The sequence below is a fragment of the Anser brachyrhynchus genome (genome assembly GCF_964034855.1).
Source record: "Anser brachyrhynchus genome assembly, chromosome: 17".
In the NCBI taxonomy this organism is placed as follows: domain Eukaryota; kingdom Metazoa; phylum Chordata; class Aves; order Anseriformes; family Anatidae; genus Anser; species Anser brachyrhynchus.
The window spans coordinates 2,297,854-2,322,633 of NC_137710.1; the positions used below are offsets into that span (position 1 = coordinate 2,297,854).

At 66.3% G+C, this 24,780-nt stretch overlaps 1 protein-coding gene and 1 long non-coding RNA gene across 2 annotated transcripts; one reads left to right on the forward strand and one right to left on the reverse strand.

Moving 5' to 3' along the window:
• Window positions 1-365: 365 nt before the first annotated feature.
• On the reverse strand, window positions 366-21,799 carry SH2B3 (SH2B adaptor protein 3). Its single transcript, XM_080559397.1, is given in 9 exon segments — window positions 366-1,117; window positions 1,431-1,608; window positions 1,610-1,648; window positions 1,970-2,184; window positions 2,414-2,505; window positions 2,635-2,726; window positions 2,984-3,085; window positions 14,575-15,357; window positions 21,632-21,799. Coding segments are annotated over 8 exon segments (1,779 nt in total). The 5' UTR covers window positions 15,331-15,357; window positions 21,632-21,799; the 3' UTR covers window positions 366-812.
• On the forward strand, window positions 21,723-23,064 carry LOC308179366. The gene is made up of 2 exons (XR_013940340.1): window positions 21,723-22,122; window positions 22,618-23,064. It is a non-coding gene; the product is annotated as an uncharacterized lncRNA (long non-coding RNA).
• Window positions 23,065-24,780: the final 1,716 nt, after the last annotated feature.

Sequence of the window (24,780 nt, forward strand, 5' to 3'; positions counted from 1 at the left end):
TGGCCTTGGGCAGAGCTCCGGCCCCTTTCCCTGGCACGGCGGGCGCTGGCTCGGCCCCGAGTCGCGGCGTCGGGGCCGGCTTCGTGCAGCAACTCCCTGCCTTGGGCCCACGAGGCTTTGTTGTTGTTTCCTTCCAAATCGGATCCCAAATTAATGCTCCTGGAGGCTCCAGGAGCAAGAAAAGCCAGCTTTTGCCTTATCTAAAATAAAGAACAAACTCCTCTGGCGGCTTTGCACGACCCGAAGCTCGGCTCTGGCAGCTCGGGGCTTGCTGGCAGCTTTGTGCAGCGGCAGCACATCCTGGGGCGGGAGGAAGTGGCTCTTCGTCGCCTGCGTGCAGCCCGAAGCAGCAACGTGTCAAAGAATTTATAATCCTCTTTTTCCTTTTTTTTTTTTTTTTTTCTCCTTTTTCTGTTTGCTCCAACGATGCGGGTGCGACGCGAGACCCCGGGTCCTTCTCTGGGCGCCGTGGTGCCGAGGAGAGGAGGGGACGGAGCCCGGCTGTGCAGTGCCCCCCGTGCCGGCCACGCAGCTGGGAATGCAGGCAGGAGCGGTGTGTGTAAACAGTAACGAGAAAGCTCTAATAATACCCAAAAAAAAAAAAAAAAAAAAAAGGCCCTTTAACAGGCCGAAGAGAGGGAGCACACCCGTACTGGAGTGAAAAATGACTCCCTTCCTTGCGAAATAAAAAATAACAATCCCTAACCAGAAGGAAGAAAATAGTTACATTCTCGCTGGGACTCCCAGAGGGGCTCCAGGACTTCTCCACCCAAAAGTGCGTCCCCCCCCCCCACCCCACCCCCCGGGGCCCGTCAGAGCGGCGTGTACTGGTTGTCGATGGCACGCACGTGGCCCCGGCCCGGGGCTTCCACCTCGTAGTCCGAGTTGCGGGGCCGAGCGCCGGGGGCCGCGGCCGCCCCGCTGTGCCGCAGGCTCTGCGCCAGCTCCGCCGGCGGTGGCACCAGGTGGAAGATCTGCTCCGGAGGGGGCTCGGCGGGGCCGCGGGGGCAGGAGGAGGAGGAGGAGGAGGTGGTGGTGGCGGCGGGGGTCAGGCTGAATTCGGGGCTCCAGCCGGGGACGGGCAGCGGGACGGGGACTGCGGTGCCGGAGCCGGGAGCTGCAGACAGAGGAAGAGGCGGCCGCTCGGGGGATGCTCCTGCCCCGTCGCCCCGCAGCCCGCACCGGGATGCGTCCCGTGGCCGTCGGTTCGGGGCAGCTTCTCCTTTCTCAGAAGGGGAAGCCGGGAGCTCAGGAGTCACCTTTCGGGGCGCTGCCTGGATGCTTCCGCTTCCCCCAAAAGGTTCCAGCTGCGCCCATGGCCCCGGGGACCCTCCCACAGGGACAGGACCCCCCTCCCTCCCCGAGTCCCCGCACCCCACAGGGAGCTCCCCGTCCCCGTGCCCCAACCTTCAGCCCCGCCGTGCCCCTACCTGGCGGCTGGGGCAGGACGACGACGTAGCTGGAGAGCCGGACGTCGCAGGTGGCCCCGCACTCCAGCGGGATGGGGAAGCGGTGGAAGTGGTGCAGCATCTCCACGATGGAGGAGAAGCGCAGGTGCTGAACGCGGCACTGGCCCCGCTCCGTCAGCGACAGCCGCAGGTGCTGCGGGGAGGAGCACGGACCCGTTACCCTGCCACCGGCTCCCTTGCTGGAGGAGATGATGGGGGGGGGACACAGGGATGTTTGGGGTGGAGGGGTGGGGTGGGGGGGACAAACGGCCTTAGCGTCGTGCGCTGCATCCCCAGCCCGCAGTGCCCGGCCCGCTGATGGTATTTTTTTCCCCCCTAGGAATGGGGACACCAGCCCGCTGCAAGCACTGGGGCAGGGAGAGGGCAAGGAGAGCATCCACTGGGGGTGGGATGGGACAGGACTCGTGCCCACCCACGTGTGTGCAGCTCCCGAGGGGGCTCCGGTGTGATTTTATTTTTTTTTTTTCCCCTCCCCATCCCAGCCCCTCTCCCGCCCGTACCTTTGCTCTGCCCTGGAAGTTGAAGGTGAGCACGTACTCGCCACGGCGCGTCTCGCTCTGCCGCACCAGGAAGACGCCGTGGCCCTCCAGCCCCCCCAGCTGCACCAGCTGAGCCGCCTTCATGCGGGAGATGGGCCCGTGGAACCAGGGGCAGGAGGACAGGAACTGCTCCATCTTCGGCCCCGCCGCCTCCACCGGCCCCCCCGGCGTCGCCCCTGCCCGGACAGGGAGGCCGGCGGGGGTGAGCACCCCGGGAACTGGGGACCCCTGCCCGGCCCCGCTCCGTCGCCCTCACCCCTTCCCCTGTGGCTACGCCCTTGCCAGGCGATTTGGGGCCAGGGTTAACCTTAGCCAGCCCCTACGAGGCATGGGACCCCCTCCTGGGGGGTGTCCCCAGCACCTCTGCCCTGTCCCCGGTGTCCCCAGGCATCCCCTGGTCCTCACCTTGGTTGGGGGAGTCGGTGCTGGCGGTGGGGCTGGTGGCCGCGGGGTCGGGGTGCCGGCACGCCAGGAGCTCGGGGTCGCCCGCGTCCGACCTGTCAGGGATGGGAGAAGCCAGGCTGAGCGCTGGGGGGTGGGTGGCTGGCACGGTGCTTGGGGACACGGAGCAGCTGCCCCCATCCCCAGGGGCAGCGGGGCTCAGGGACCCCCCGCCGGGTGCCTACCCCCTGTGCGCGCATTCCCGGATCTCGGCCGTCCAGGAGCTGAGCTGCTGCTCGTCCCCCGCCTCGAACAGCACATCGGTGGCATTGGTCACCTGGGGGACACCAGAGAGGGACACGGGGACATTAGAGAGGGATCTGCATCCCTATTTCCCCCCCCTCCAACCCGCGCTTGGGGACCGGACAGAGCAGAGCATCCCCACCCTGCGGGCTGCGTCCCCGCCATCCCCGGCACAGAAGAGGAACCGAAATTTGGCACCGGAGCTTCCAGCAGCACGTGCGCCCCAAGGGGTGGGGAAGGCATCGGGACCAGCTGTGGGGGCCCCCTCCCAACCCCCCCGCGGGGCCGTACCTTGAGGACGAAGGTGTGGAGGTTGTCGGGCATCTCGAGGCGCGTGCACCTCCGCACCTCCTGGACGGCGGAGCAGGCGGTGTGCAGCTTCGGCTTGGAGCCCTGCGGAGAGGAGAGCGGCTGAGCTGTGCCCGTGGCCCCCGTGCCCTAAAATGCTGCTCCAGGGGACGGGATCCAGCCTGCTGGGAGTCCGCTGAGTCATGGCAGCGGCTAGGAAATACCCCTCTCTGCGGGGAAACACCCTACGGGCAAGGAAATACCCCACCTGGCAAGGAAATACCCTGCACGGCTGCTGCTTCAAGGCCGGCACAGCCGGAGCAGGGCACCCGTGGGGGGCTGAGCAGCACCCAGGGCAGGCACCCAGCCCAGCGGTGCCCCGAAGCAGAGGAAGGGAGGGAGGAGGAGTTTCCCAGCACGTGCTGGAGAAATTGTGTGCACCAGCGAGGAAAACGTGCCCTGGGTGTTGAGCACGCCCTTATGGCTGCGGGGGTCCCTGGTGGTCCCCGCTGCGGCGTGCGGCCGGCCGGAGGGCGCGATGCCCCGGGCAGCCCCGCACCCCCCACGGTGGCGTGCCGAGAGCTCCCTGCTGCCGCCCGGCCAGTTTCGCTCTGACACAGGCACATGACAAAACGCTGAGCAGGCACTTCCATAAACTCTAATAATACCCCTCCCGGCAGCTTTCGGTTCCTCCGCCGCCAGGAGCGAGCTGCTGACCGTCCCCATGCTGAGGCACCGGGGACCCCCACAGCTGGGGACCCCCACGGCGGGGATGGAGCGAAGCCCCCCACACCCCGTGTACGGGGCTGGCTCTGGGAACAGCACCGGGTCCTCCTGCCCTCGTGCCAGACCCCGTGGGTGCAGCCAGCCCGGGGTGCGCAGCTCAGCGCGCTGGTTCCCCTGGGCTGGGCTTGCTGCCAGCTCAGCGTTACAAAATTTTTGGCTGGCCGTGATTCATGCGACAGCTTCAGCATCCCACGGGCTGAGTCTACGCGCGCCCGTGCCGGGCACCGCCGTCCCCTCCGGTTCCCGGCTCCGGGCTGATCCCGGATGACCCCGCACACGGCCACCGGCGCGGGACCCGTCCCCGCACACGATGCCGGGCTGCGGGCGGCAGCCGGGGCCGTGCACGATGCTGCTGCACAGGGGAAGGGGCTGAGCCTTTGCTCTGCGCTCGCCCAGCTCCCACCGCAGCGCTGCTGCAAGGCGATTCCCATGAGCGGGGCTGCAGCGAGCTCGGCGCCTGCCAGCGCTGGAAATCTTGCCGGCGGCTGGGTTTGGCAGTGCTTTTTTTTTTTTTTTTTTTTTGCCCCCCACTTCCTCCCTCTCTCTCAGTCTCACTCTCGACCAAGGACTCGGTGTACTTTGGGGCCGGAAACGCAGCGCGAGAAGGGCCAACCCTTATCAGCGCCAAGCTCCGCCGAAAGAAAGTTCTTAGAAGTCGCCCGCCGCGGCACAGCGCCCTGCGAGGAGCCGGGGCCGCCGCAGCTGCACGCGCCCGCCCGCAATCAGTGTCGCTGCTGCGAGCTGGGGCAGCGCCGCATTGCGTCCCGAGGGTCCCTCGGAGGGTCCTAAGCGGTGTCCCACGCAGGTGGAAAGGTGCCGACGGCATGCGGTGCCCGGCGTGCCCCCTTCCCCGGGCTGCGGGTGCTTGGGCCGTGACGGCCGGCACGTCCCCGAGCTCGCCGCGCGGTTCCAGCGTGGCGCGGGCGTTATCGGCACGCAGGGCCCGGCCGGCAGCGCCGCCACCGCGCCGCTGCTGCTTTCTTGGGAGTATCAGAGGGGGAATTCCAGGAAAAGGGAGTTCGGCGAAGCCCTGGGCTCAGCTCCATCCCTCCCCGGGGCGAGCGCAGCCGGGGCGCGCGCGAGGGAGAAGGAAATGATGCAGCAGTGAGATACGGTGCCCGAAAGGCAGTCTGGCTTCGGAGAAGTGCCTACCGCAGGCACAGTGCCCCCGCCCCCCGAAACGGCGCACCTGACCGCAAGATGCCCTGCTCGATGGCGGCCCTACCGAGAAATCCTTTTCTCGGTAAGCAAAACTGCACACTCAACACTCCCCGTGCCCGCCTGGCGCCCACGGGCTCCTTCTCGGCAGAGAGGTGCCACAGCACCCCCGCGGGCGCTCGGGGTGCTCAGGATGGCACGGGACAGGACGACGGCAGTGGATGGGACAGGACGGACGGTGAATTCACCCCAAAGCTTCCTGTGGATGTGGGGGGGAACCCCCGGTGCCTGGCTAGGCACCCCCTGAAATCGCAGAGGGCCACGATGCCCACGAAGCGCACGGCCCCCGCCGTGCCACTGCCGCAGTGTCCCCTGGTCCCCGCACCCCAAACCATCCACCCTGGGCTGCCACCTCCAGCTTGTAGGGCAGGATCTGTCCTGGCCCCCCCCAGATCCCCCTCTCCCTGCAAGGGCTGGTTCCCAGAAGGAACAAATATTACTAAAAGCAGGATTTTTTTTTTTTTCCCCCAAACGTTGTCACCGCGCTCTCAGGCAGCCGGGTGGGCACGGCACCCGCCGCTGCCTGCAGCAGGGATTTTTGGGGACACCCCTCAGCGATCCCGCTGCTCCTGCCGCTCCCAGCCCCACCGCCAGCAGCGTCCGGCCACAGGGAGCTGCGCTGCTGGGGACCAGGGGGTGGCAATGGGGACACCCGTCCTGCTGCCTGGGGACAGGGAGCAGCGCCAGCGCTCAGCGCCTGATTAAAATTAGTGCTGGAGAGCGGCTTCCTTCCACCTGTGGTCTGCCGAGCCCTGCCCGGTTTTATTTTTTGCTGTTTGCTCTCGCTGCTGATTATTTTCGAGTGTTTAAAAAAACGCTGAGTGCGTCCAGCTGGGCCGGGGACACGGCGAAGGGGAAGACGCCGAGGGCGCAACCCTGCTCCCGGCATCCCACGGAGCCCCTGGGCCACGCTGCGCCCCACGTCCCCGCGCCGGGGACCTTTTCGGTGGATTTCTTAGAAAACCAGCCCCGAGTTTCCACCCTCCTGCAGCCTTTGGGGGGGGGGGGAGGGGGGATGCGGGAGGGTTCCCACGGGCGGCACCCGTGGCCGCCGCGCACCTGGCCGGGAGAAAGCGGGTGCCGGCGCGGGGCGGCGGCGGTGCCAGCAGCACCGGCTGAAGGTCAGGCCAAGGTCACAGCTGCGCCCCGGCGTTGCAGGCGCCGAGCGGAGCCGCTGCGCTTCCGCCTCGCCAATCCCCGCCGCCAGCCATCGCCGCAGCTCCTTCTCCTCTCGCTTTCTTCCCCGCCCGTGCGCCCGTGCCCGCCGCAGCCCAGCCGTCCCCGCCGGCGGAAAGCCGCCCGCAGGGGCGCGGGGGGCCGCTGCGAGCAGCGGGCGAGCTTTGGCTGCCTGGGGAAAGAGGAAGGCAGCGAGCTTTCCAAGAACGAGAGCGAAATCGCAGCACCCGCTACCGACCGGCCGTGCCGGAGGTGGGCACTGGTGAGATTTGGCCCTCCTGGGAAACCCCGGAGCTTGGCGCGTCCCCTTGCGCAGGGACAAAAACCTCAGCCGGCACGGCTCGGCCCCACCGGGGTCCCCGTAGGGCTGACGATGGACAGAGGGACAGACGGACGGACGGACGGACGGACGGGCCACTGAGATTTGCAGCGGCGCGGGCGCTGGGTTATGCCAGCCCCAAAACCACTTCCTGCGCTCGCAGCCCCGGGGGAGTTTTTCTGAAGTTTCCCAGGGGCACAGTGGCACGCTGCCACGTCCCCAGCCCCGCGCGGGGTTCGTCCCCGTTGTCCCCACGCGGGGCAGCGAGCCAGCTGGGGAGGGGGCAACGGGGGACGTACTGGTGGGCTTGGGGTGTCTGTCGGGCTCAGTCCTCGTGGGTTTGCACCAGGGGTAATCCCGGGGCTCATCCCAGGGGACTTTGCACCACGGCTAATCCCAGAGCTCATCCGTGGGGACTTTGCACCACGGCTAATCCCAGCACACATCCTGGGGGATTTCGCGTCGCAGATAATCCCAGCTCTTGTCCTTGGGAGTCTGCACCGCGGTTAATCCCAGCGCTTGTGCTCGGGGATTTTTCACCATCGATAATCCCAGCACGTGGCCTCGGGGTTTTCCACCCCGGTTAATCCCAGCGCTCATCCTCGGGCACCGGCAGCACCGCTAATCCCAGCGTTGGTCCTCCAGCAGCTGGTCACAGCTTTCCCATCCATCCCCGGCATTTCCCGGCAGCCTTTCCCCCGCTGACCGCAGCTTCTCCCCGTGTTTGCTGGGCCCTGATCCGCAGGCCCTCCCCTCTTCCTTTAATTCTTCTCCTCCTGCTGCCTCTTCCTCTCCTGCCCCATTTCCTCCCCCACTTGCAGAGGGATTTCCCACATGGGGTGTCGCTTCCCTCACCCTGTTTTTGGGCCATTTTCCTGCATGTCCCCCCCCCCACTCCAGGTGCCTCTTGCACCCCGTGCCCGCTGCCAGGCTCAGAGTTTGCGGGGGGGGGGGGGGGGGTGCCAGGGCTTGGCCTGGCACACGGGCACGTGGAGGCTGTTCACTCTGAAACCTACTGACATCAGCACCAGGCATCTTCCTGCGGGGTTCTACACGGGACGTAAGAGCTTTCCTGCCCCTATTGAACAAAGCAAGGTGATTACTGCTGTGGTGGGGGAACTGGGGACCCCCCCCCAGGCCCCATCACCTCCCTCGAGGCATCACCCAAAAGACCCCCCCCCCCCGTGACCCCACCGCCAACTCCAACCCCCAGCCAGCGTCCTCAATCTGGCAAGACCAGCAGGGAAAACGGATTTCCCAGAAAGAAACCCCCAGCTCCGCGCGTCCCCGCAATCCCGCGGTGGCACGGTGGGGACGGGGCCGTCCCCGAGGGGACAGGGCTGGGCGGCTACAAGGGGCCCCGTTGTGCCGGCTGCCTCGGGGGCACAAAGCCCCTTCTGTTCCCCTACGAGCAGCGCTGGTGCGAGGTGCTCCCAGCCAATGCAGCCCCACGGTGCCCCACGGCGCGGCGATTTCGCAGCAGGGTGCACGCAGGGTGCTGCGAGATGCACCCCCCCCCCCCCCCAAAACGCCCGGCGCTGCATCAACCCCACCGGGAGGGACGCGGGGGGCCGGCTGGATCCCCCCCGCCCTGTCCTCGGGGCTGACTGGCGCCCTTTGTGCATTGATAAGGACGTCAATAAATAAGGCAGAGGCTGGCCTGCTTCGCAGGCAGGGCATGAACGAGTAAATATTCCCTCCTGAAAGCCCTGAAAACCTCACGCGCTTTCGCTGCCGCCGGCGCTGAATGTCGCCCATTCAGCCTCTGCACCGTTTGGGGGGATCGGGGTGGGATGCTCGGCTCCGGCCAAACCCAAAGCGCTGGGATGGCCAAACCCAAAGCCCTGGGATGGCCAAACCCAAAGCCCTGGGATGGCCAAACCCAAAGCCCTGGGATGGCCGAATCCAGAGCCCTGGGATGGCCGAATCCAGAGCCACAGCGGCACCTCCGCGTAGGATGCGGCCCTGGAGGTGGACCAGGGATGCTCGGCCGGTGGGGAAGGCACAAAGCAGGGATGATCCGGGGCGCATGGAGATGCTCATGGCCCTTCCCAGCAGCTGGATGAGCTTGGACCGCCCCCCGGCCATGAGAACTGGGGGGGGCTGAGCGGCCACCCCCCGAGCCAGCCCGGCCACATCAAGCGCCCTGCCCTCCTCCAGAGCAGCGTTTTGGAGAAGCGGGGCTATAAACAGGATCTTGAAAGAGACGGCGCTTGCCAGCCGCTCCGTTTTTATTTTAAGCCAAACTCGCTTCCAGCGTGGGCTGCTTTAATAATTTCCTGGAATAAATAAAGAGCTCGGAAAGTAAACAAGGTGGCCGCACGCGGGCGGGAGCCGGCCGCAGCCGGGGCTGAGTCACCCCCGGCGCTGCCGCCAGGGCCGGGGGCCGCAGGGGCTGGGGGCCACGGTCCCGCCGGGGAGGTGGGGGGGTCACTGCGTGTCCCCGTGCCACGCTGTCACCTCTTGTCCTTGCGCGGGGGACCCCAGGGATGCGCCCAGCGGTTGTGGTCCTGTGGGTCTGGCAGCTTGGCTGGGCGGCTCCCGCCTCTCCCCGATCCAGGCTGCGAGCAAAGACCCGGGGGTACAAAATGGGGCACGAGGGGAGCGGGTAGGGCACGAGGTGGCCCCGCGGGTGAGCAAGAGCCGACGGCACGACCCCAGGTGCTGCTGTGCCTGCTCCTCGTCCGCTCCCACGGGCCCAGCACGAGCTGGGCTCGGATGCGCCTTGGAAAACTGCGAGAGCATCCCGAGCCCGAGTGAGGAAAGCGTAATTCCCCCGAGGGTATTTCGGTCCCCCTGCCCGGTGCTGCTTCGTTTCGGCCATCGCCTCGCCGTGCCGGAGCTGCCGGGTGGGAGCGGGCTGCGGCCCCCCGCCGCCCCGAGGGCTCCTTCCAGCCCCTGCGCCGCCTGCGCAGCCTCTCATAAATATTTACCTTTGAAAGAAGCAGCACTCAGCCTCGACACAACCACATCCTGGACCATCAAAAAAAAAAAAAAAAAGGCAGAAAGAAAGAAAAAGGAAAAAAAAAAAAGAGAGATACAGCCACCCAAAAACACCGACGGGCATCTTACATCTGCTGCCAGGGCTGAGCGGGTCCCACGCCTGCCGGGACCCTGAGCTTGCACACGAGGGAAAAGCAGCGAGGTTTGGGCGCATTCCCAGTCCTTTTTCTTGTAATTCTCTTATTATCTCCATTTTTTGCTCATTTCTTGGCTTGCACACGGTGTTTTCCTACCCAAGCAGCTTTAGAGCATCCCACAAGGCAGACGTCCCCGTCCCCATCCCCGAGCAGCAGATCGCTGCCACGAGCAGAGGGATCGCAGCGGTGGGGCAAAACCCCCGTCAATTTTGAGGAATTGGGTTAAAAAGAAAGGAAATCCTCCCATCTCCTCTCCAAGCGAGGCCAAACAGCCCCAGAGCCGGGGGAAGCGGCAGGTTGGGGCTCCCCATCCTGCGTCCTTCCCGGCACACACCAGTCGAGCCCCAGCAGGCTCCATCCCAGCAACACGGTTTCCAAAATAAGAAACTCTGCTCTTCAGCAATTAACGCCGGGGCTGTGGTTACGTTGCTAAAAGTGTTTTTTCCGTGCATGACCAAGGATGGAAAAAGTTGTGGTTAATAAATGACAAATAACCTTTTGTCTCATCACCCTCCCCGCCCCCCCCCCCCCCCCAGCCGCATGCCCTCACCCTGAAATACGAGAGAAAAAAAAAAAAAAAAAGAAAAATCTAAAAAGCTCGCCGCCGAAATCTCAAGAAGCCCAAGCTACGCCCAGCCCCGCGTGCGCCTTCGAAGAACAGCGGCGAGGGGACGCGGCGCCGCCCTGCCCTGCTCGCCGGGGAAAGTCTGCGGGAGGCGGCGGGGGGAACGCGGCTCCCGGCTGGGAGGGGAAGGGAGCGGCCCCACCAACGCGGGGTTGGTCAAGGGTTTTAGTGCAAAGAGAGAGAAGAATGAGGCACGAGCCCCTGGGAAGCGTGTGGGGATGCAGAGATCACCGAATGGGAGCCTGCCGGGCTGCGGCGTGCTTCTAGCCGGGCCAGGGTGGTGACGGGCACCGAGGTGCCTCCAATCCCACTGGGGGCACCTCCATCCTCACCAGGGCACCTCCATCCCCACTGGGGTGCCTCCATCCCCACTGGGGTGCCTCCATCCCCATGGGGGCACCTCCATCCCCACCAGGGCTTTTCCATCCCCACTGGGGGTACCTCCGCCCTCACCGGGGCACCTCCATCCCCACCAGGGCACCTCCATCCCCACTGGGGTGCCTCTATCCCCACTGGGGCGCCTCCATCCCCATGAGGACACCTCCATCCCCATGAGGACACCTCCATCCCCACCAGAGCGCTTCCATGCCCACCGAGGTGCCTCCATCCCCACCAGGGCGCCTCCATCCCCACCGGGGCACCTCCATCCCCACCGGGGTGCCTCCATCCCCACCGGGGCACCTCCACCCTCACTGGGGCGCCTCCATCCCCACTGGGGTGCCTCCATCCCAACTGGGGCGCCTCCATCCCCATGAGGACACCTCCATCCCCACCAGGGCGCTTCCATGCCCATCGAGGCACCTCCGTCCCCACCGAGGCACCTCCATCCCCACCGGGGGTGCCTCCACCCTCACCAGGGCACCTCCATCCCCACCGAGGCACCTCCATCCCCACCGGGGGTGCCTCCATCCCCATGAGGACACCTCCATCCCCACCGAGGCGCCTCCATCCCCGACACCCTACTCAGGTTTTGCTTCTCACGTGCGCAGCCCCGTGGGAGCTAACACCGGGGAGGGAAACACCTCCTGCCACCGCCTGCCACCGCCCTGCGGAGGAGCTCGGGGACGCAGCTGGCAGGCGGGTGGCCGGGGCTCTGCGCGGGGTGACGGGGACATCTGCACTTCCAATGTGGCTTTGAAAGCACGATTTGTGATTGCTCCGGCGGTCACTGCTAAGGGTAACCTCATTTTGGCTCTGAAGCCATGGCTGGAAACGCGCCATGCAGTGAAGGAAGGGGTTTGCTCCAGTCCCCCCCCGGGGTAGCGGCGCGAACGCAGCCGGCACGGCCGTGCGAGGGCTTCCCGCAGCCTCTCCAGCCCCTGCTCCGGGAACGGGAACGGTGTCACCGGGCTGTCCCCACGCGTGCCACATCGGGCCCCGACCCTGCCAGTGTCAGACGGGAGCCACCCGGACCGGGACCTGCTGGCTCAGGGGATCGCAGTTCTCAGAAACAAGTTTCAGGTGAAAGGAAGGGGAAAAGGCAAAAAAAAAAAAAAAAAGAAAAAAAAAAAAAGGAAGTCAGAGCAGTCTCGCACCGAGCAGAGATAAAAATACTGCTCCTCCCGCGGCCACGGCGAGGACGTAAGAGCCGTGACACAGGCACCGCAGCCTGCGCCGGAAAGTCTTCCCAGCTCGTCTCGCAGCGCAATCATTTACGGGATGTGATGGATTTCATTAAAACGCCATAAAGAGACCGGCGCAAATGAAAATCCCATTTCCCTTCCCCTTCCTGTACGAACATCTGGTCAACATAAACGGCTCGGGACATTTCCGTTGCAAATCCCAATTTTCATGGGGTTTAGGGCTCGGCCATAAAACATGTGCGTGGGGGCTCGGCAGATGAGCGGGGCAGCCCCAGTCCCAGCGAGCTCCGTCCCTGCAGCGGGGCGGCCCAGGGCAGAAACGCTTCCTTTGAGATTTCCAGAGCTACCAAACCCCTACAATTACGAGTACGCATGGCGGGGTAAAGCAGAAGGCCCTTGGTGCCTCCACCGAAGGCGAGCGCAACCCTCATATTAGACATCAGAGAGCCCACAGGGGGCATCGTGCCAGGCCCATTCCCGGGGTCTCTCCGGGCTGGCCCCGGGCGAGGCAGCGGCAAAGCCCCGCGGGGCTGGAGGGAGCCCAAGGCGGCACCGAGGGCTGGGGAAGCAGGGGGCTGCCCCCAGCCCTCCCCAGGGGGACTTTTGGTTATTTTCGAGGAAAAAACACCAGGCAGCTGTTCTGTTCGTCCCGGCCCAGGCTTTGCCTCCTTGCTGGCGTCGGGGTGATGGTGCTGGGCTCTCCCCGGGGGCTCCCCAACCTGCACCTTTTGGGTCTCGCCCTGCCCGACGCCCGGCTTGGCTCCGGCCCGCGCAATAACGGGGCCGAGGGGGGGCTGGGAAGCTGCCTGCGGCCCTCCTGCTGCAGGGGAGGAGAGGAGCTGGCCCCCGGCCAGTTCATTAGAAAGGAAGGACCCGCCCTGAGGATATTTTCGCAGGAACCCAATTTACTGCTGAGATTTGTGAAACCCCGGGCGAAGAGCGGCCCCGGCTTGGGGACGGCACAGCAGGACGGGAAACCCACGCACGGGGGTCGGGGTGGGGGGGACCCAGCCAAATCCCCGCGGGACGGGACGGGCAGCCACCAGCTGGTGGGGAACGGCCAGGAGCCGGGCTGCAGGGCGCACGAAACGCCCGGCTGTGAACGCTTCTTGTGGGCAGGGGGCATCCCTGCCGCCCCCTGGCCTCGCTGCCTACCCTCTCCCATCGCTTTCCTCCTTCCGCGGGGCGTCGGGAGCGGAACAAGCAGCGGTGTTCAAGATTAAAGGGTGGTCAGAGGCTGCTGCACCACCAGATGCGATTTCGAGCGCATCGCCACATCCTCCAGGGGCAGGGGTCACAGCAGGCGCCCTCCCCATGCCTTTGTTTTCACCTCTTCAGGCTTTGCCCATTTTCACCTGCCCAAACCCCCGGGGAGCATCCAGACAGGGGTCACCGCGGACGAGGAGGAGCAAAGCCGGCGGCAGCGCCCCAAAATAGCTCCAGCACCAACGCCCCTGCCGGGTGTGCCAGGGTATGGACCCTGCTGGCACCCATGGGTGCTGCCTGGCCTCGGGGAGCCCCAGAGCGATGCTCCCCAGAGCCACACCTCCCCTGCAGCTGGGGACGTGCGCTGCCAAGGGGACGAGCGCGCAACCCTGAACCCCACGGAGCAAAACCAGGGCGGTGGAGGCAGGGAGAGGCGATGCCCCTGCCTTCTGCACCGAGCAGGGTGCTGGGGCTCGTGGGCGCAGCCTCAGCCCCAGCCGGGCTCCTGCACGCCCTCCCCGTGGGACCGAAAGCAGCGGTTGCCGCACCGCACGTGACGCCGAGCTGTGAAAAGCGAAAGCGGCGGCGGCAGCAGCGCGGGGCTGGCACAGGGACCTCTGCTCCTCGGCTCCCGGCGAGCAGCTGGGCTGCTTTTTGCTTTCAGACTTAGACATTCGTAATTTTTTTTTAAAACGCTGCTCTCCCTGCAGGTGTTTTCGGGGCTGTTTGGCAGTAAGGGCAGGGATTCAGCCCCGCTGCGGGGAGCCACCGGGCGCCGGCTCCTCCATGCCAGGCTTCCTTGCTCCAGAGCACAAATTGCTCAAAGTTAAGTGAGCAACAAAAAAAAAAAAAAAAAGGAAAAAACCAACAAACCACATAAGAAAAAGCCCAGCCTGTTCCGTCTACGTAAGACCCGCCATGTGGAGGAACTGGCTTTTTAAAGATTAAAAGCCACGGCTGTCCCCCCGGCCGCCGCACGGCTGTCACGCAGATCCGGCACCGCCGGCGCTCCCGCTGCTCTCAGCACCCCGCCGCTCCCCCAGGATCCGAGGTTCTGGCTGCGGAAGCGCTTCCAAAAATAAACCCGAGCTCCCTACGGATCCCACAGGAACCGAGGAGGGCTCAGAGCCCATTTCGTGCTCCCTTTCTTTTCCTTTCCCAGTTTTCCCCAGAGGCTCCGGGTGCTGAAGCCGCAGCGCCGCGGGGTCAGGCACCGCATGAATTTGGGGTTCGCCAGACCCGGTTCCAGCACCGGTGACATCCACCTTGTGGGAATGGGTCCATGGGGATGGGGACGAGCGGTGTTTGCAGGCGAGGACACCAGCGCCGTTCCCCAGCTCTGCTTCCAGCTGGAAAAGCGAGGTTTGGGGCCCCAGAGGAGAAAAATCCAAAAGGCATTGTGACCGATGGCAGTAATTTGTGCTCGCGTTGCCCTTGCCGTGGGGTTGTGGGGACCTTCTGCCCTCCGAACACCCTGAGGGGAGCCCTGGGCAGCATCGTGCAGCCAAAACCTGAGTGGGGACGAGGCGACGGAGCCTTACCTTGGGTGGGTCGAAGAGCTCCAGGACGTACTCCTCGCTGTCGGGCGTCCCCGCTCTGCGCAGCACCAGGCGGCAGCGCTGCCAGCGCGTCCCGCTGTCCAGCGAGCTCTCGTCCAGCAGCCCGTACTTGAGCAACCCCTCCTTGCGCACCTCGGGGGGCTGCTCCCGCGACAGCCCCCAGGGCAGGATGCGCTTGCTCAGTCCCGGCTTGAGAGCAGCCTCCGCCGCCTCCCCGTCGGCCTCCGCCGGGAGGGCATCCGAGGACCGGCGTCGGAAGAGGCTGCGCCAGCTCCGGCGCAGCTGGCTGAGCGAGAAGGGTCTCCGCGCCGGCCCCGCCAGCTCCTCCGAGCTCCACGACTTGCGCAGTCCCGTAGGGGCCGCCTCGGGGGCTCGGCCGGGCTGCTCGGGGCGAGCGGCCAGCTCCGCCTCGGCTTTGGTGGCCACCGTGCCCAAGGAGGCGTCCGTGTGCCGCCGCTGCGTCTCCCGGTAATCCCGCGCCGGGCCGGCGGGCAGGATGCGGAGCTGGCTCATGGCGAAGCCCTCCTTCACCTCGTTGCAGAAGTACTGCTGGAAGAGGTCGGTGAAGTGCACCGAGAAGTTCTCGGCGGCCAGCAGGTCATGGTGCGGGTGCTCGGTGGCGAAGCGCAGGTAGTGGCGCGCCAGCTCCTTGGCGGTGCTGATGGCGTGCAGCTCGCAGAACTCATGCCAGCCCCGGGGATGCGCTGGCGTGCCGGCCGGCAGAGCGTGCCCATTCATTGCCGTGGCTCCAGCGAGGCGGCCGCGCTGCAAGACAGAGCACAGCAGTGCCGTCAGGGCAGCGGCCCCAAACGGATCCGACCCCAACGCCTCCCCGTAGCCACCTCCCTGGGCACCGCTCCCCATTTTTCCCCCCCTCCCCGGGCTTGCCGCGTGCAGCCCGTCCCCGGTGACCGGCGCGGCTGCCCGAGGGAGACACCGCGACAGCTCCCAGGCTGCTGGTGCCAAACTCAGCTCCACGTGCCCTGGCATCCCCGAGCACGCCGAGTGTGGCCGTGCCTCAGTTTCCCCACCCGGCCGGCACGAGGCGTCTGCGCGGCTTCCTGCCCACGCAGCCGCCCGCAGCTCCCCGCGGGACGCGCGGCCCGGCCGTATCCGCTCTCGTTCTGCCAAGGCTTAACAGCGCTGATGGGTTTCCCTCCAGGGACCTATTTCAGCTGAGCTGATAAAAATGCCGGGGGGGGGGGGGGGGGGGGGAGGGGGGGGAGCAGGAGTGGGGAGGAAACGAAATAAATGGCTGCTGAAATCCAGGGAGGGAGCTGCCTCGTCTGGCGTTCACCTGGAGACGCGGCCACGCCGCCGGCACGGCAGGGGATGAGCAAATGCCTCCCCGGGGGGACGCTTGGATGGGGCGAAGGGGTCCGTCTGTCCGTCTGTCTGTCTGCCTGCCTGCAGGTGCCGGGGTGGGCTGTGCTCCCCCCATGTCCCTGCCACGTCCCATGGTCCCGCACAGAGCGCCACGGCTGCTCTTCACCCAGGACCTTGCCCCGTGCTTAAACCCCTTCAGCAAGTGGAAACGTGCTTCAGGAGTCAGCTGGGACCCCAGCTGGAAACACCGCGCAGCTCCCTGGGCTCGCCAGGGAACCCCAAAACGCGCACATCCCCCTCCACGTGGCTTGGGATATTTGGGTTTTCCTTCCACGGCCACATCCAGATGCTGTAGGCACCCCAAGGCCCTGCCCCGTGGCCGTGGCACTGCTTGGGGTGACCGCAGGGCTCCGGCAGGACCTTATCGTGCCCGTCGACCTGGTGGCACCGCTCTGACAGCCTTGGAGACCATCTCAGGCCACCAAGAGTCATGAAGCCGCCCCGGCGAGCCCTTCGGTGGAGCTCCCCGCAGCCGGCCGGGCTCCGTGGCGCTGTTTACCCCCGTACCTTGAGCTGGCACGCGGCATTTATCGGGGCCGTGCATTCTGCTCAGGCAGGAAACATCCTCCAGCCCGCCCGCATCCTGCCGGGACGGGGCAGGACGGGCTCGGCGGCCTCCCTGCCACGCAGCAGCGCCCGAGCTGCTAGAAGGGGAGGAAAAGTGATTGCATTTCTCGGGGCGGGGGGGGGGAGGAAAAGTAATAAAATAAAATAGAAACGCAAGGGGCTGGGAGGAAGCGAGCGGGGAGATTTGGACAGCAGCAGCGCAGCGGATCTGGTTTGCAGACGGGGAGGCGATAACGCCGCGCTGCGCTGGGAACGCGAGCCTCTATCTCTGCCGACCCGCCGGGCTTCCTAGTACGTCCTCAGAAGTTTCTAGGCGAGGGGAGATGTTATCAGCCCCCGGCCAGCCCTGGCTTCTCAGAAGAGCCACGCGGGGCCGGCGGCGCTGCTGGGCGTGCGCCTGCCCGCGGCCGAGCCGAGGCGAGCCCCCCGGCGGGGCCCCCGCGCGGGGCCGTCTATCAGCACCGCCAGCCTGCCCGTGACTCAGCACCCTCCGCCTGCGCTCCTGCTTCCTCCGGCACCCGGGGATCGCCGGCACCACTCGGCCGGCCGCGGCGCCCAGGCACCGAGGGAAGCGGGGAGCCCCTGGGGACAGCGCCCGCGGGCAGCCGGGATGCTGCCGGGAAGGCGGAAACGTCTCCAGAGTTTTCACGCTCCGGCTTCGGGAGAGGTTTGCTCCGGGAACACCGGGCTTCGCCCGCGCCACGTGGTGGGAAGCAGCCCGAGGCCGTTTCCAGCAGCGACGGGCGTTTTCCAGACGGGACCACGATGGGAAAAGCGGCCCCGGTGCTTCCTCCTGCTCGTGACACCACCTTCATCCCCACCCGGCGGGGACGGACGAGGATGGACGCTCTGCTTCGACCCAGCTCCAAGGGTGTTTTTTTGGTTTTTTTTTTTTGGCATCGTGGCATTTTTACACTCATGCCCTGCAGGTCACCACCGAGCCAGAGCTGCGACGGCTAACTGCTTTCCTTTGCGCTGGATGGGGAATCCTGCCCTCCCCGGGCACCGCACCGGCGTGCGGTGTCCAAAGGCTCCCACCTGGAGCCGCTGGAAGGGCTCGGTGCTGTTTGGGCAGCTTTGGGGCGCAAGGGACAGGAGCACCCAGCACCGTCTCTCGAGGAACAGCGGGATGGGACGGGGTGAGGCGTGACAGGACAGGACGGGGCAGACTGGCCGCGGGCGCGCTTTGATGCAGGCTGCGGCGACAAGCCCGAGCCTGCGCCAGGATCCGGCCCTGCAGCTGCGCCGCCGCTGGCGCTCCCGGGAGATTTAATTAAAACGCTTCCACCACCAACCCCCTTGCCCAACCCGGCGAGTGTCGCGGTGGGTCCTGGCCCCCGAGGCTGCGGGAGGGCCGGATCCGGCACAAGGCTGCTTATTCCTTTACGGTAGCAAAAGGATCGGTGCGCGCACGTTGCTTCGTTGCGCCACGGGGCAGTTTTGAGGCCGGCAGGCCTTACCAAAAGCAGGCAATCCCAGCAGCAGAGCTGCAGGATCCGGCCCCACCACGAACCAGCCCCAGGCCACGGGGCAGCAGGCAGCATTTTGGCAAATTCGGTGTCTGCAGGAAAAGCGTTTTTTTCCCGGAGCGAAGCCCACGCCGGGCAGCGCAGCAATCCGAAAATGAAAGCAGCCCCTCGCCGCCGGCGTCCGAGCCAGGGGAACACGAGCCAGCAGCGTCAATAGGAAATTTGATTAGTGCGTGGCTCGCCCCGAAACAACCGTACCCAGACCAGAGGAAAAGCTCTGCATTTTTAGCCTGGGCAGCCTCCTTTTCGGAGCCTATTCCAAATTCGCCCTAGGGGCGATTTTCCGGAGGGGCTGGGTAACGCCCCGGCCGGCCCCGCAGCTCCCCGCTTCCCGAGTCACCGAAATACCCGGTTCCCACAATGCCGCGAGCGGGGACATTGTTCCTTCCCAGGATGTCCTCCATGAAAAGAGCTATTCTGAGCCAGGCAGCAGCCTTTCTTGGCACGGCCCCGCAGCCCCGCTCGCGGGGCGGCCGTAAAAAGGCCGGCTTACAATGAACGGCACTTTTCTGTGCCACTGCATCCGGCTGGGGGGCTCGGGGGGTGCGGGTCCTGAGGGTGCTGGGCTTGCAAGGGCCAGGAGGCACGGGGCATCCCCCCCCCGACACGGCTCTGGCTCGGTCCCACCCTGCGTCCCGTCACTGGGTGGCAGCTGGATGCGACCCCGGGCGAAGAGCGCAGCTGGGCGCAGCTGTTCGGGGACGGCACCGAAACGCTGACGCTTTGCAGCCTGGGTCGGAGCAGGTCTGGGGCAGGGGGAGAGGTGGGGACGGGCCCTGGATGCAGCCCCCTGGTGTGGGAAGGGGGGACGGAGGAGGTAAGGGAGGAGAGCACCTCCACGTCACCTCCTCCCAGCCGGGTCACAACACACCGCGTCCTTTGGCCGGGCGCAGCCATGGGAAGCGGCCCTGGCTCCGCGCTCACATCCACCCCATGCAGTTTTATTGCTGCCTTTCAGCTCGAGTTCAGCCAAGCCTCCACTCCCTCCCACCTGTTTCAGCAGTGGTTAAACACTGCCCATTTACCCCGGCGTGGGACGGAAAGCCCCAGCAGCACGACCCAAGACACTCCATGGGAGGAGACGAGGGCTTCGGGGCCCCAACCGCACCCCAGAAATGGGCACCCACACACACAGGGTCACCATAACGTAGCTGAGGACTCCTGGGACAGCTCGACGGCAGCCAAAAGAGCTCCAGCCCTGGCACTCGCACCCCTCTGCGCGGCAGCACCCGCGGCTGTGCCCCGCCTGTCCCAGCACCCAGCCCACGCTGCTGCCAGGGACACGCAGGGATGGCGGCAAGCACAGCCCCGGAGGACAATTCCCCCCTGGGGTTGGAAATGCAGCTTGGGAAGGGACGGGGACGCCAGACCCCGCTGGCGGTGGGGATTCCCAGGGGTCTGGCAGAGGCTGACGGTGCAACATGACATCCCCAAACAGTGCCACGCTGTCCCTGCGTGGGACCCGCCGCTGTGCCACCCCATGGGGTCACAGGGACCTACCGCCCTTCTGCTGAACTGCAGCGACAAACCCACAAGTGGCAGGGAGCTTTGCGGGGCGGATTTCGCTCTCCTGTCCCAACTTCCCAGCAGGAGACACTCACACCGTGCTCCTGCCCGGGCTGCGCAGCTCCACAGGCACCTGCGAGCGCAGCCCGTGTCGAAGCACTTTAAAGCCGGGGGAAATCCGACGGTTTGGCTTCCCTGATCACCCCCCAGGTACGGAGGGGATGGAGACGTCCCAGCTGCCACCCAGCTCGGGCCAAACACGAGCTCCAGGCTCGCTTGGCCTGCATGAGAACACCGGGCAGGACCCGTGCACCCATCACCGCGCTGCCTGGCGCTCCACGGCGGCTCCCACCCGTTACGCACCGCACTGCTGCGGCTGCTCCCTGCGGGCTGCCCTCCTGATGGGCTTCGTGTCGCGATATTAAACGCATCACAGCCACAGAGGCGTGGGACACACAGCTGCAGGCTCTCCCCCTCCGTGCCGCGGCGGTCCTGGGGCTGGATCAGGCCCTTCCTCCTCGCCGAGCCGCAGCGGCGCTGGCAGCACCACAAACCCTGCCGGCGCGCAGCTCTTGCACTTTCGCTTCGTCTCACTTGCTGGGATTTGTCCAAAACGGCTTCGCCGTGCCCCGGTGCCTCAGCAAAGAGCCCCGACGGGCTCCCTCGAGCAGCCGGGGGGGGGAGGCGAGAGGTTTGCCCCCGGGCAGCGGCAGCGAAGCCCCTCGAAAGCCTCACAACCCTCTCCGGGGCGATACGCGGCGCGGGCACAACCACCGCCCTGCGGGCTCCGGCGAAACCAAAAGGGATCTTTTCAGACACAATAAAGATATAAAAGCAAAAGAGGAAAAAAAAATAAAAAGCAGTACTCGGGGTAGGGGGGGGGGACGCACGAAGACAAAGCCCTCCTTGCACCACAAGCGAGTTAAAAGAAGAAATCAGAGGCGCTGATCTAGTCCCAAACAAGTCAAAGCGAAAGCTGCCAGTAATTTCACAGGCCTTTAAACCCCGGCTCTCAGCCTGCCAGCACAGCCCGACGGCACACGGGGCACGCGGGCGGCGTGAGGTCCCCGCACCGGCCACCTCTTCCTCCAGCCGCTTTCACTACCTAAACGCGGCAACCCGAAAAGTCCCCCGGGGGCCGCCAGCCCACGGTTCCAGCACATCTTGAAGCAATTTGCAACAACAAATGTCGAAATCGCAGCTCGACAGCTCGCCCTGGTTTCCTTGACAGTAAATCCCAGCCCGGGGAAGCGGCGACCACGTTCCTCCCGGCGCGGGAGCCAGCGGGTCGGGGCTCTCCGCGGGTGACCCCGCTTGGCGCGAGCGGCGCTCGGCACGCCGGCAGGGCACGGGGAGGCCGGCAGGATGCTGCCTGCCGGGGCACTGGCCTCGTGCTCACGGCCCCCGCGTGCCTGCCAAACCCGGGCAGAGCCCGGGAGCCAACAAAGTCCACGGGGAGCAGAAAGGCAGAGCAGCTTGGCAGGCTCGGAGCTGGCACCTCCGCTCGGCACCCGCGGCGGCCAAGGGGGCAGAGGACAAGGGGGCAGCGGGGCGGGCAGGCGGGGTACGGCCCCCGTGGGTGGCGTGGCACCCCCTGAGGGTGGCTGGTCCTGCACCCTCCCCAAGGGGCCACCGAGGGGTGCTGCCGGGCTCCGGGGAGGCGCGGGGGTGGTTGGGCGCGTGCTGCACCCACGGAGCAGGGGGGCCCGGGATGGGGGTGCCGGGTCCCCAAAGTGCCGCGGGGAACCCCAAAAAGAGGAGACCCAGGGGCGAAGGCGTGCTGGGAGGAGGGGGCCCCCAGGTTATGGGGGGGGAAGGAGAAAGCGGGTCCCGGGGGTGCCAGAAGCCGGGGAGCAGGGGGAAGGGGGCGCCGGGGGAAGGGGGCGCGGGGCGATCGCGTCCCCGGGGCGGGGGGGGGGGGGGGGGGGGGCGAACCGGGGGCAGAGGCTCCGCGCCTGGGGCACGGCGGGGGCTCCCCCCCTCCCGCTCCTTTCCCTTCCCCGCCGCCACTTTCGCTTTGCCGCTTCCCGGCCCCGGCCCCCCGCCGTTACCTGCAGGAGAAGGCGTCCGGGGGCCGCTCGCCCATGGCGGAGCGCGACGGAGCGCCGGGCCCGGGGCGCACCGGGGAACGGGGACGACGGGGCGGGCCGGGCCGGGCCGGGACTGGGCTGGACTGGGCTGGGCTGGACGGGGCGCACGGCTCGGCACGGCTCGGAGGTTCAGGCAGGAAACCGGGGCAGGCGGCTCCGCATTTCCGCCGTGCGGAGCCGCGGCGGCGCGGGGCGCGGACCCCGGCCCCGGGCGTTATGTAAACGGAGCGGCCGAGGGCGGAGGCTGCGCGGGGGCGGAGCGGGAGCCGGAGCCGGAGCCGGAGCGGGAGCCGCGAGCGGAGCCGGAGCCGGAGCCGGGTCCCCGGCGCCCCGCACCGGTCGTTCCGCGGGTGCGCCCCGCTCCGGAGCCTTTTATCTTATCGCCTCCGCGCCCGCGGAGCGGCCGGGACAAACAGGAGGCTGAGCCCTGCTCGCTTACAGCGCCGGCACGGGTCGGGTCGGGGTTTTTTTTGGGTGGGGGGGGGGCTAAGCGAGTTCTTGGGGGGGGTCTCCGGGGGGGCGTCTGGGGGCTCGGGGTGGTGCAGGGAAATGGGGCTCGGTTTACGCGGGCGGGACACGAGGGGCTCCGCGGGGCGGCGGTGGGCGAGCGGCCGTCGAAAAGCGCGGTTCTCATAATTGCCCTCCGCTTTTCGCCGGGGAAATGGTCTCCCTGAAAAAGGGAAGGAGCGGGGCCAGCCGCCGTGCCCCGGCACGGGTGACAAATGGCTCTGTGCCTCCGGTCCTGACCAGGGGGTGCCGTGCCCTGAGCAGGAGTGAGGACTTGGTGGGTGCCCATGGGCCAGGTGTGGCCACCCCAGGGCTGTCCCGGTGCCGTCCCGGTGCCACCCTGCCCCAGGGGAGGAAGGACGGCATGGTGGACCTGCGGCTGCCCGCCCCATGGCATGGGAAACGGGAGGACGATAAACTTTCACTGCACCTTTTTCCAGGAAAAGGCTGGCTTGTGCTCTGTACCGTCACGTCTGGCCCACCGACATCTCCCACCCGTGTCACCGCCTGTCCTGAGGGCTCCTCCGGGGCCTCGTCCTCCCGTGCCGCACGCGAGGGGCAGCAGCATGGGGCCGGATGGGCCCTCCCGGCCCCACGGACCCCCACGAAGGGCGCGCCAGAGCCGCTGCAGAGCAGCCCTGCCCAGGGGCTCGCCCAGCATGACAAACCGGGGAAACCCAAGGACGTGGCAGCCGGGGATTTAGAGATGCCACTCGATCAATATGTGGGTGTCGGGAAGGCGGAGACTGCCGGGAGCTCAGCACCACCGCCGCCCTTACAGAGCGGGCCGAGGCATGTGGGGCTGCTGAGGAGCAGGCGTCGGTGTGCCAGCACAGAGGGTCCGTCCCCCGAGGTGTTTAAAAACAGTCACTCGCCCCTTTCATGCCCAGTCTGGGCAAAAAGCCTCAATGGGAAACCCACCCTGCGCCGGGGTGGGACAGCAGGATGTGGTGCTGTGCCCTGTGCTGGCCCCGTAGCCCCCTCCAGCCCCCCTGACCCCCAGATGAGACAGAGCTCTGCTGCAGGGTTGCGACCCCACGGTCCCCTAAGGCATCGCCTGGTGCGGGGTCCAGAAAAACGCCACGTGCAAGTGGCTGGGAGCGGCCGATGTGCAGAGGTCTTACCTTAAAAGCTGCTTTTTAATTCCTCCTGCTGATGCTTCGTGCATGCTTGCACCTTCTGGCTGGGTTTCTGAGCACAGACAAGCGGGCGGCGGAGCCCGGCTCCTGCCCTCCTTCCTCCTGCCCCTCCAGTCCCAGCCCGGAGCTTTGCAGTTTTCTCGGTGATCTCCAGCTATTTCAAAAGCACCCTCTCAGTGTTCTCAGCCCCTACGTCTCACGATTTCTCTTTTGTTTTGCTTCCTGTACGGATTTTTTTGCAGTCCCCGACTACTAATTCACTCCCACTGACTTCTGCTTTTTCTGTTTGTTTGTGCCGAGCTGCGCAGATGCCCTTGTGCAGGCACACGCCGCCGCTTCCCTTCTGCTGTGCGCCGGGCTCAGCTTTTAACTATTGCAGCTTTCCCCTCCTGCAGAAGCCTTTGCCAACGTCCAACCATCCTCCCCACTTCTCTTTAACTCCCTCGCTCTCACCCACTTTGTTTTCTGGATGTGCTTTGGAAAGGCACATCTCTATTTCCCAGGGTGGGATGTGATGGTGACCTCTGCCACTCCGGGCTGAGATGAGGTCCCCCCTCTGCCTGGAGGCGATTTGGGGGGGGGGGGGGGGGGTGACAGCTGGAAATGGGGGGGCTGCGGGGTGCGCTGGCTGAGCCCCCCAAAAACTTCAGGCTGGTTTTTGCTTCCTCCTTCAGAGGGCGGGGCGGGAGGTGGGAAGGGTGGTGAGGGTGGTGGTGAGAGTGATGGTGGTGAGGGTGATGGTGGTGAGGCTGAGCGGCGGTGATGGTGGCGAGGGTGATGGTGAGGGTGGTGGTGACGACGGTGGCGGTGGTGGTGAGGGTGGTGGTGGTGATGGTGACGGTGGTGGTGAGGGTGATGGTGAGGGTGGTGGTGGTGATGGTGACGGTGGTGGTGAGGGTGATGGTGAGGGTGGTGGTGGTGATGGTGACGGTGGTGGTGAGGGTGATGGTGAGGGTGATGGCGGTGATGGTGATGGTGGTGGTGAGGGTGATGGTGATGGTGATGGTGGTGATGGTGACGGTGATGGTGACGGTGGTGGTGATGGTGACGACGCGGTGATGGGGATGCAGGTGATGCCGGTGCTGGTGCTGGGGAAGGAGGTGATGCTGATGCCGGTGCCGGTGCTGCCGCCTCGAGCCGTGCCCCCAGCGCCTCCCCAGCCCCGCCGCACGGCCGGGCTCCAGGTGCCACCTCCCGGGCGGCCGCGGCACTGCACGGCGCCGGGGCCCCGCTCTGTCCCGGGGCTCCCCCAGCCCCGGGGGGAGCACCCCAGCACCCCACGGTTCCTCGTTTGGCCCCGCCGAGCCAGCGCTGCCCGTGAATCGGAGGCTGCCTCGGGCATGCTGTGGAGCCACGGTGCCAGCTCGCCCGTCCGTCACCGCTCGTGGGAGCAGCGGGAAGAGGAGCCTGAAGGCAGTGCCCAAAAAAGGGTGCTCAGCAGCCTCTCTTCTCCTCTCAGCCCCT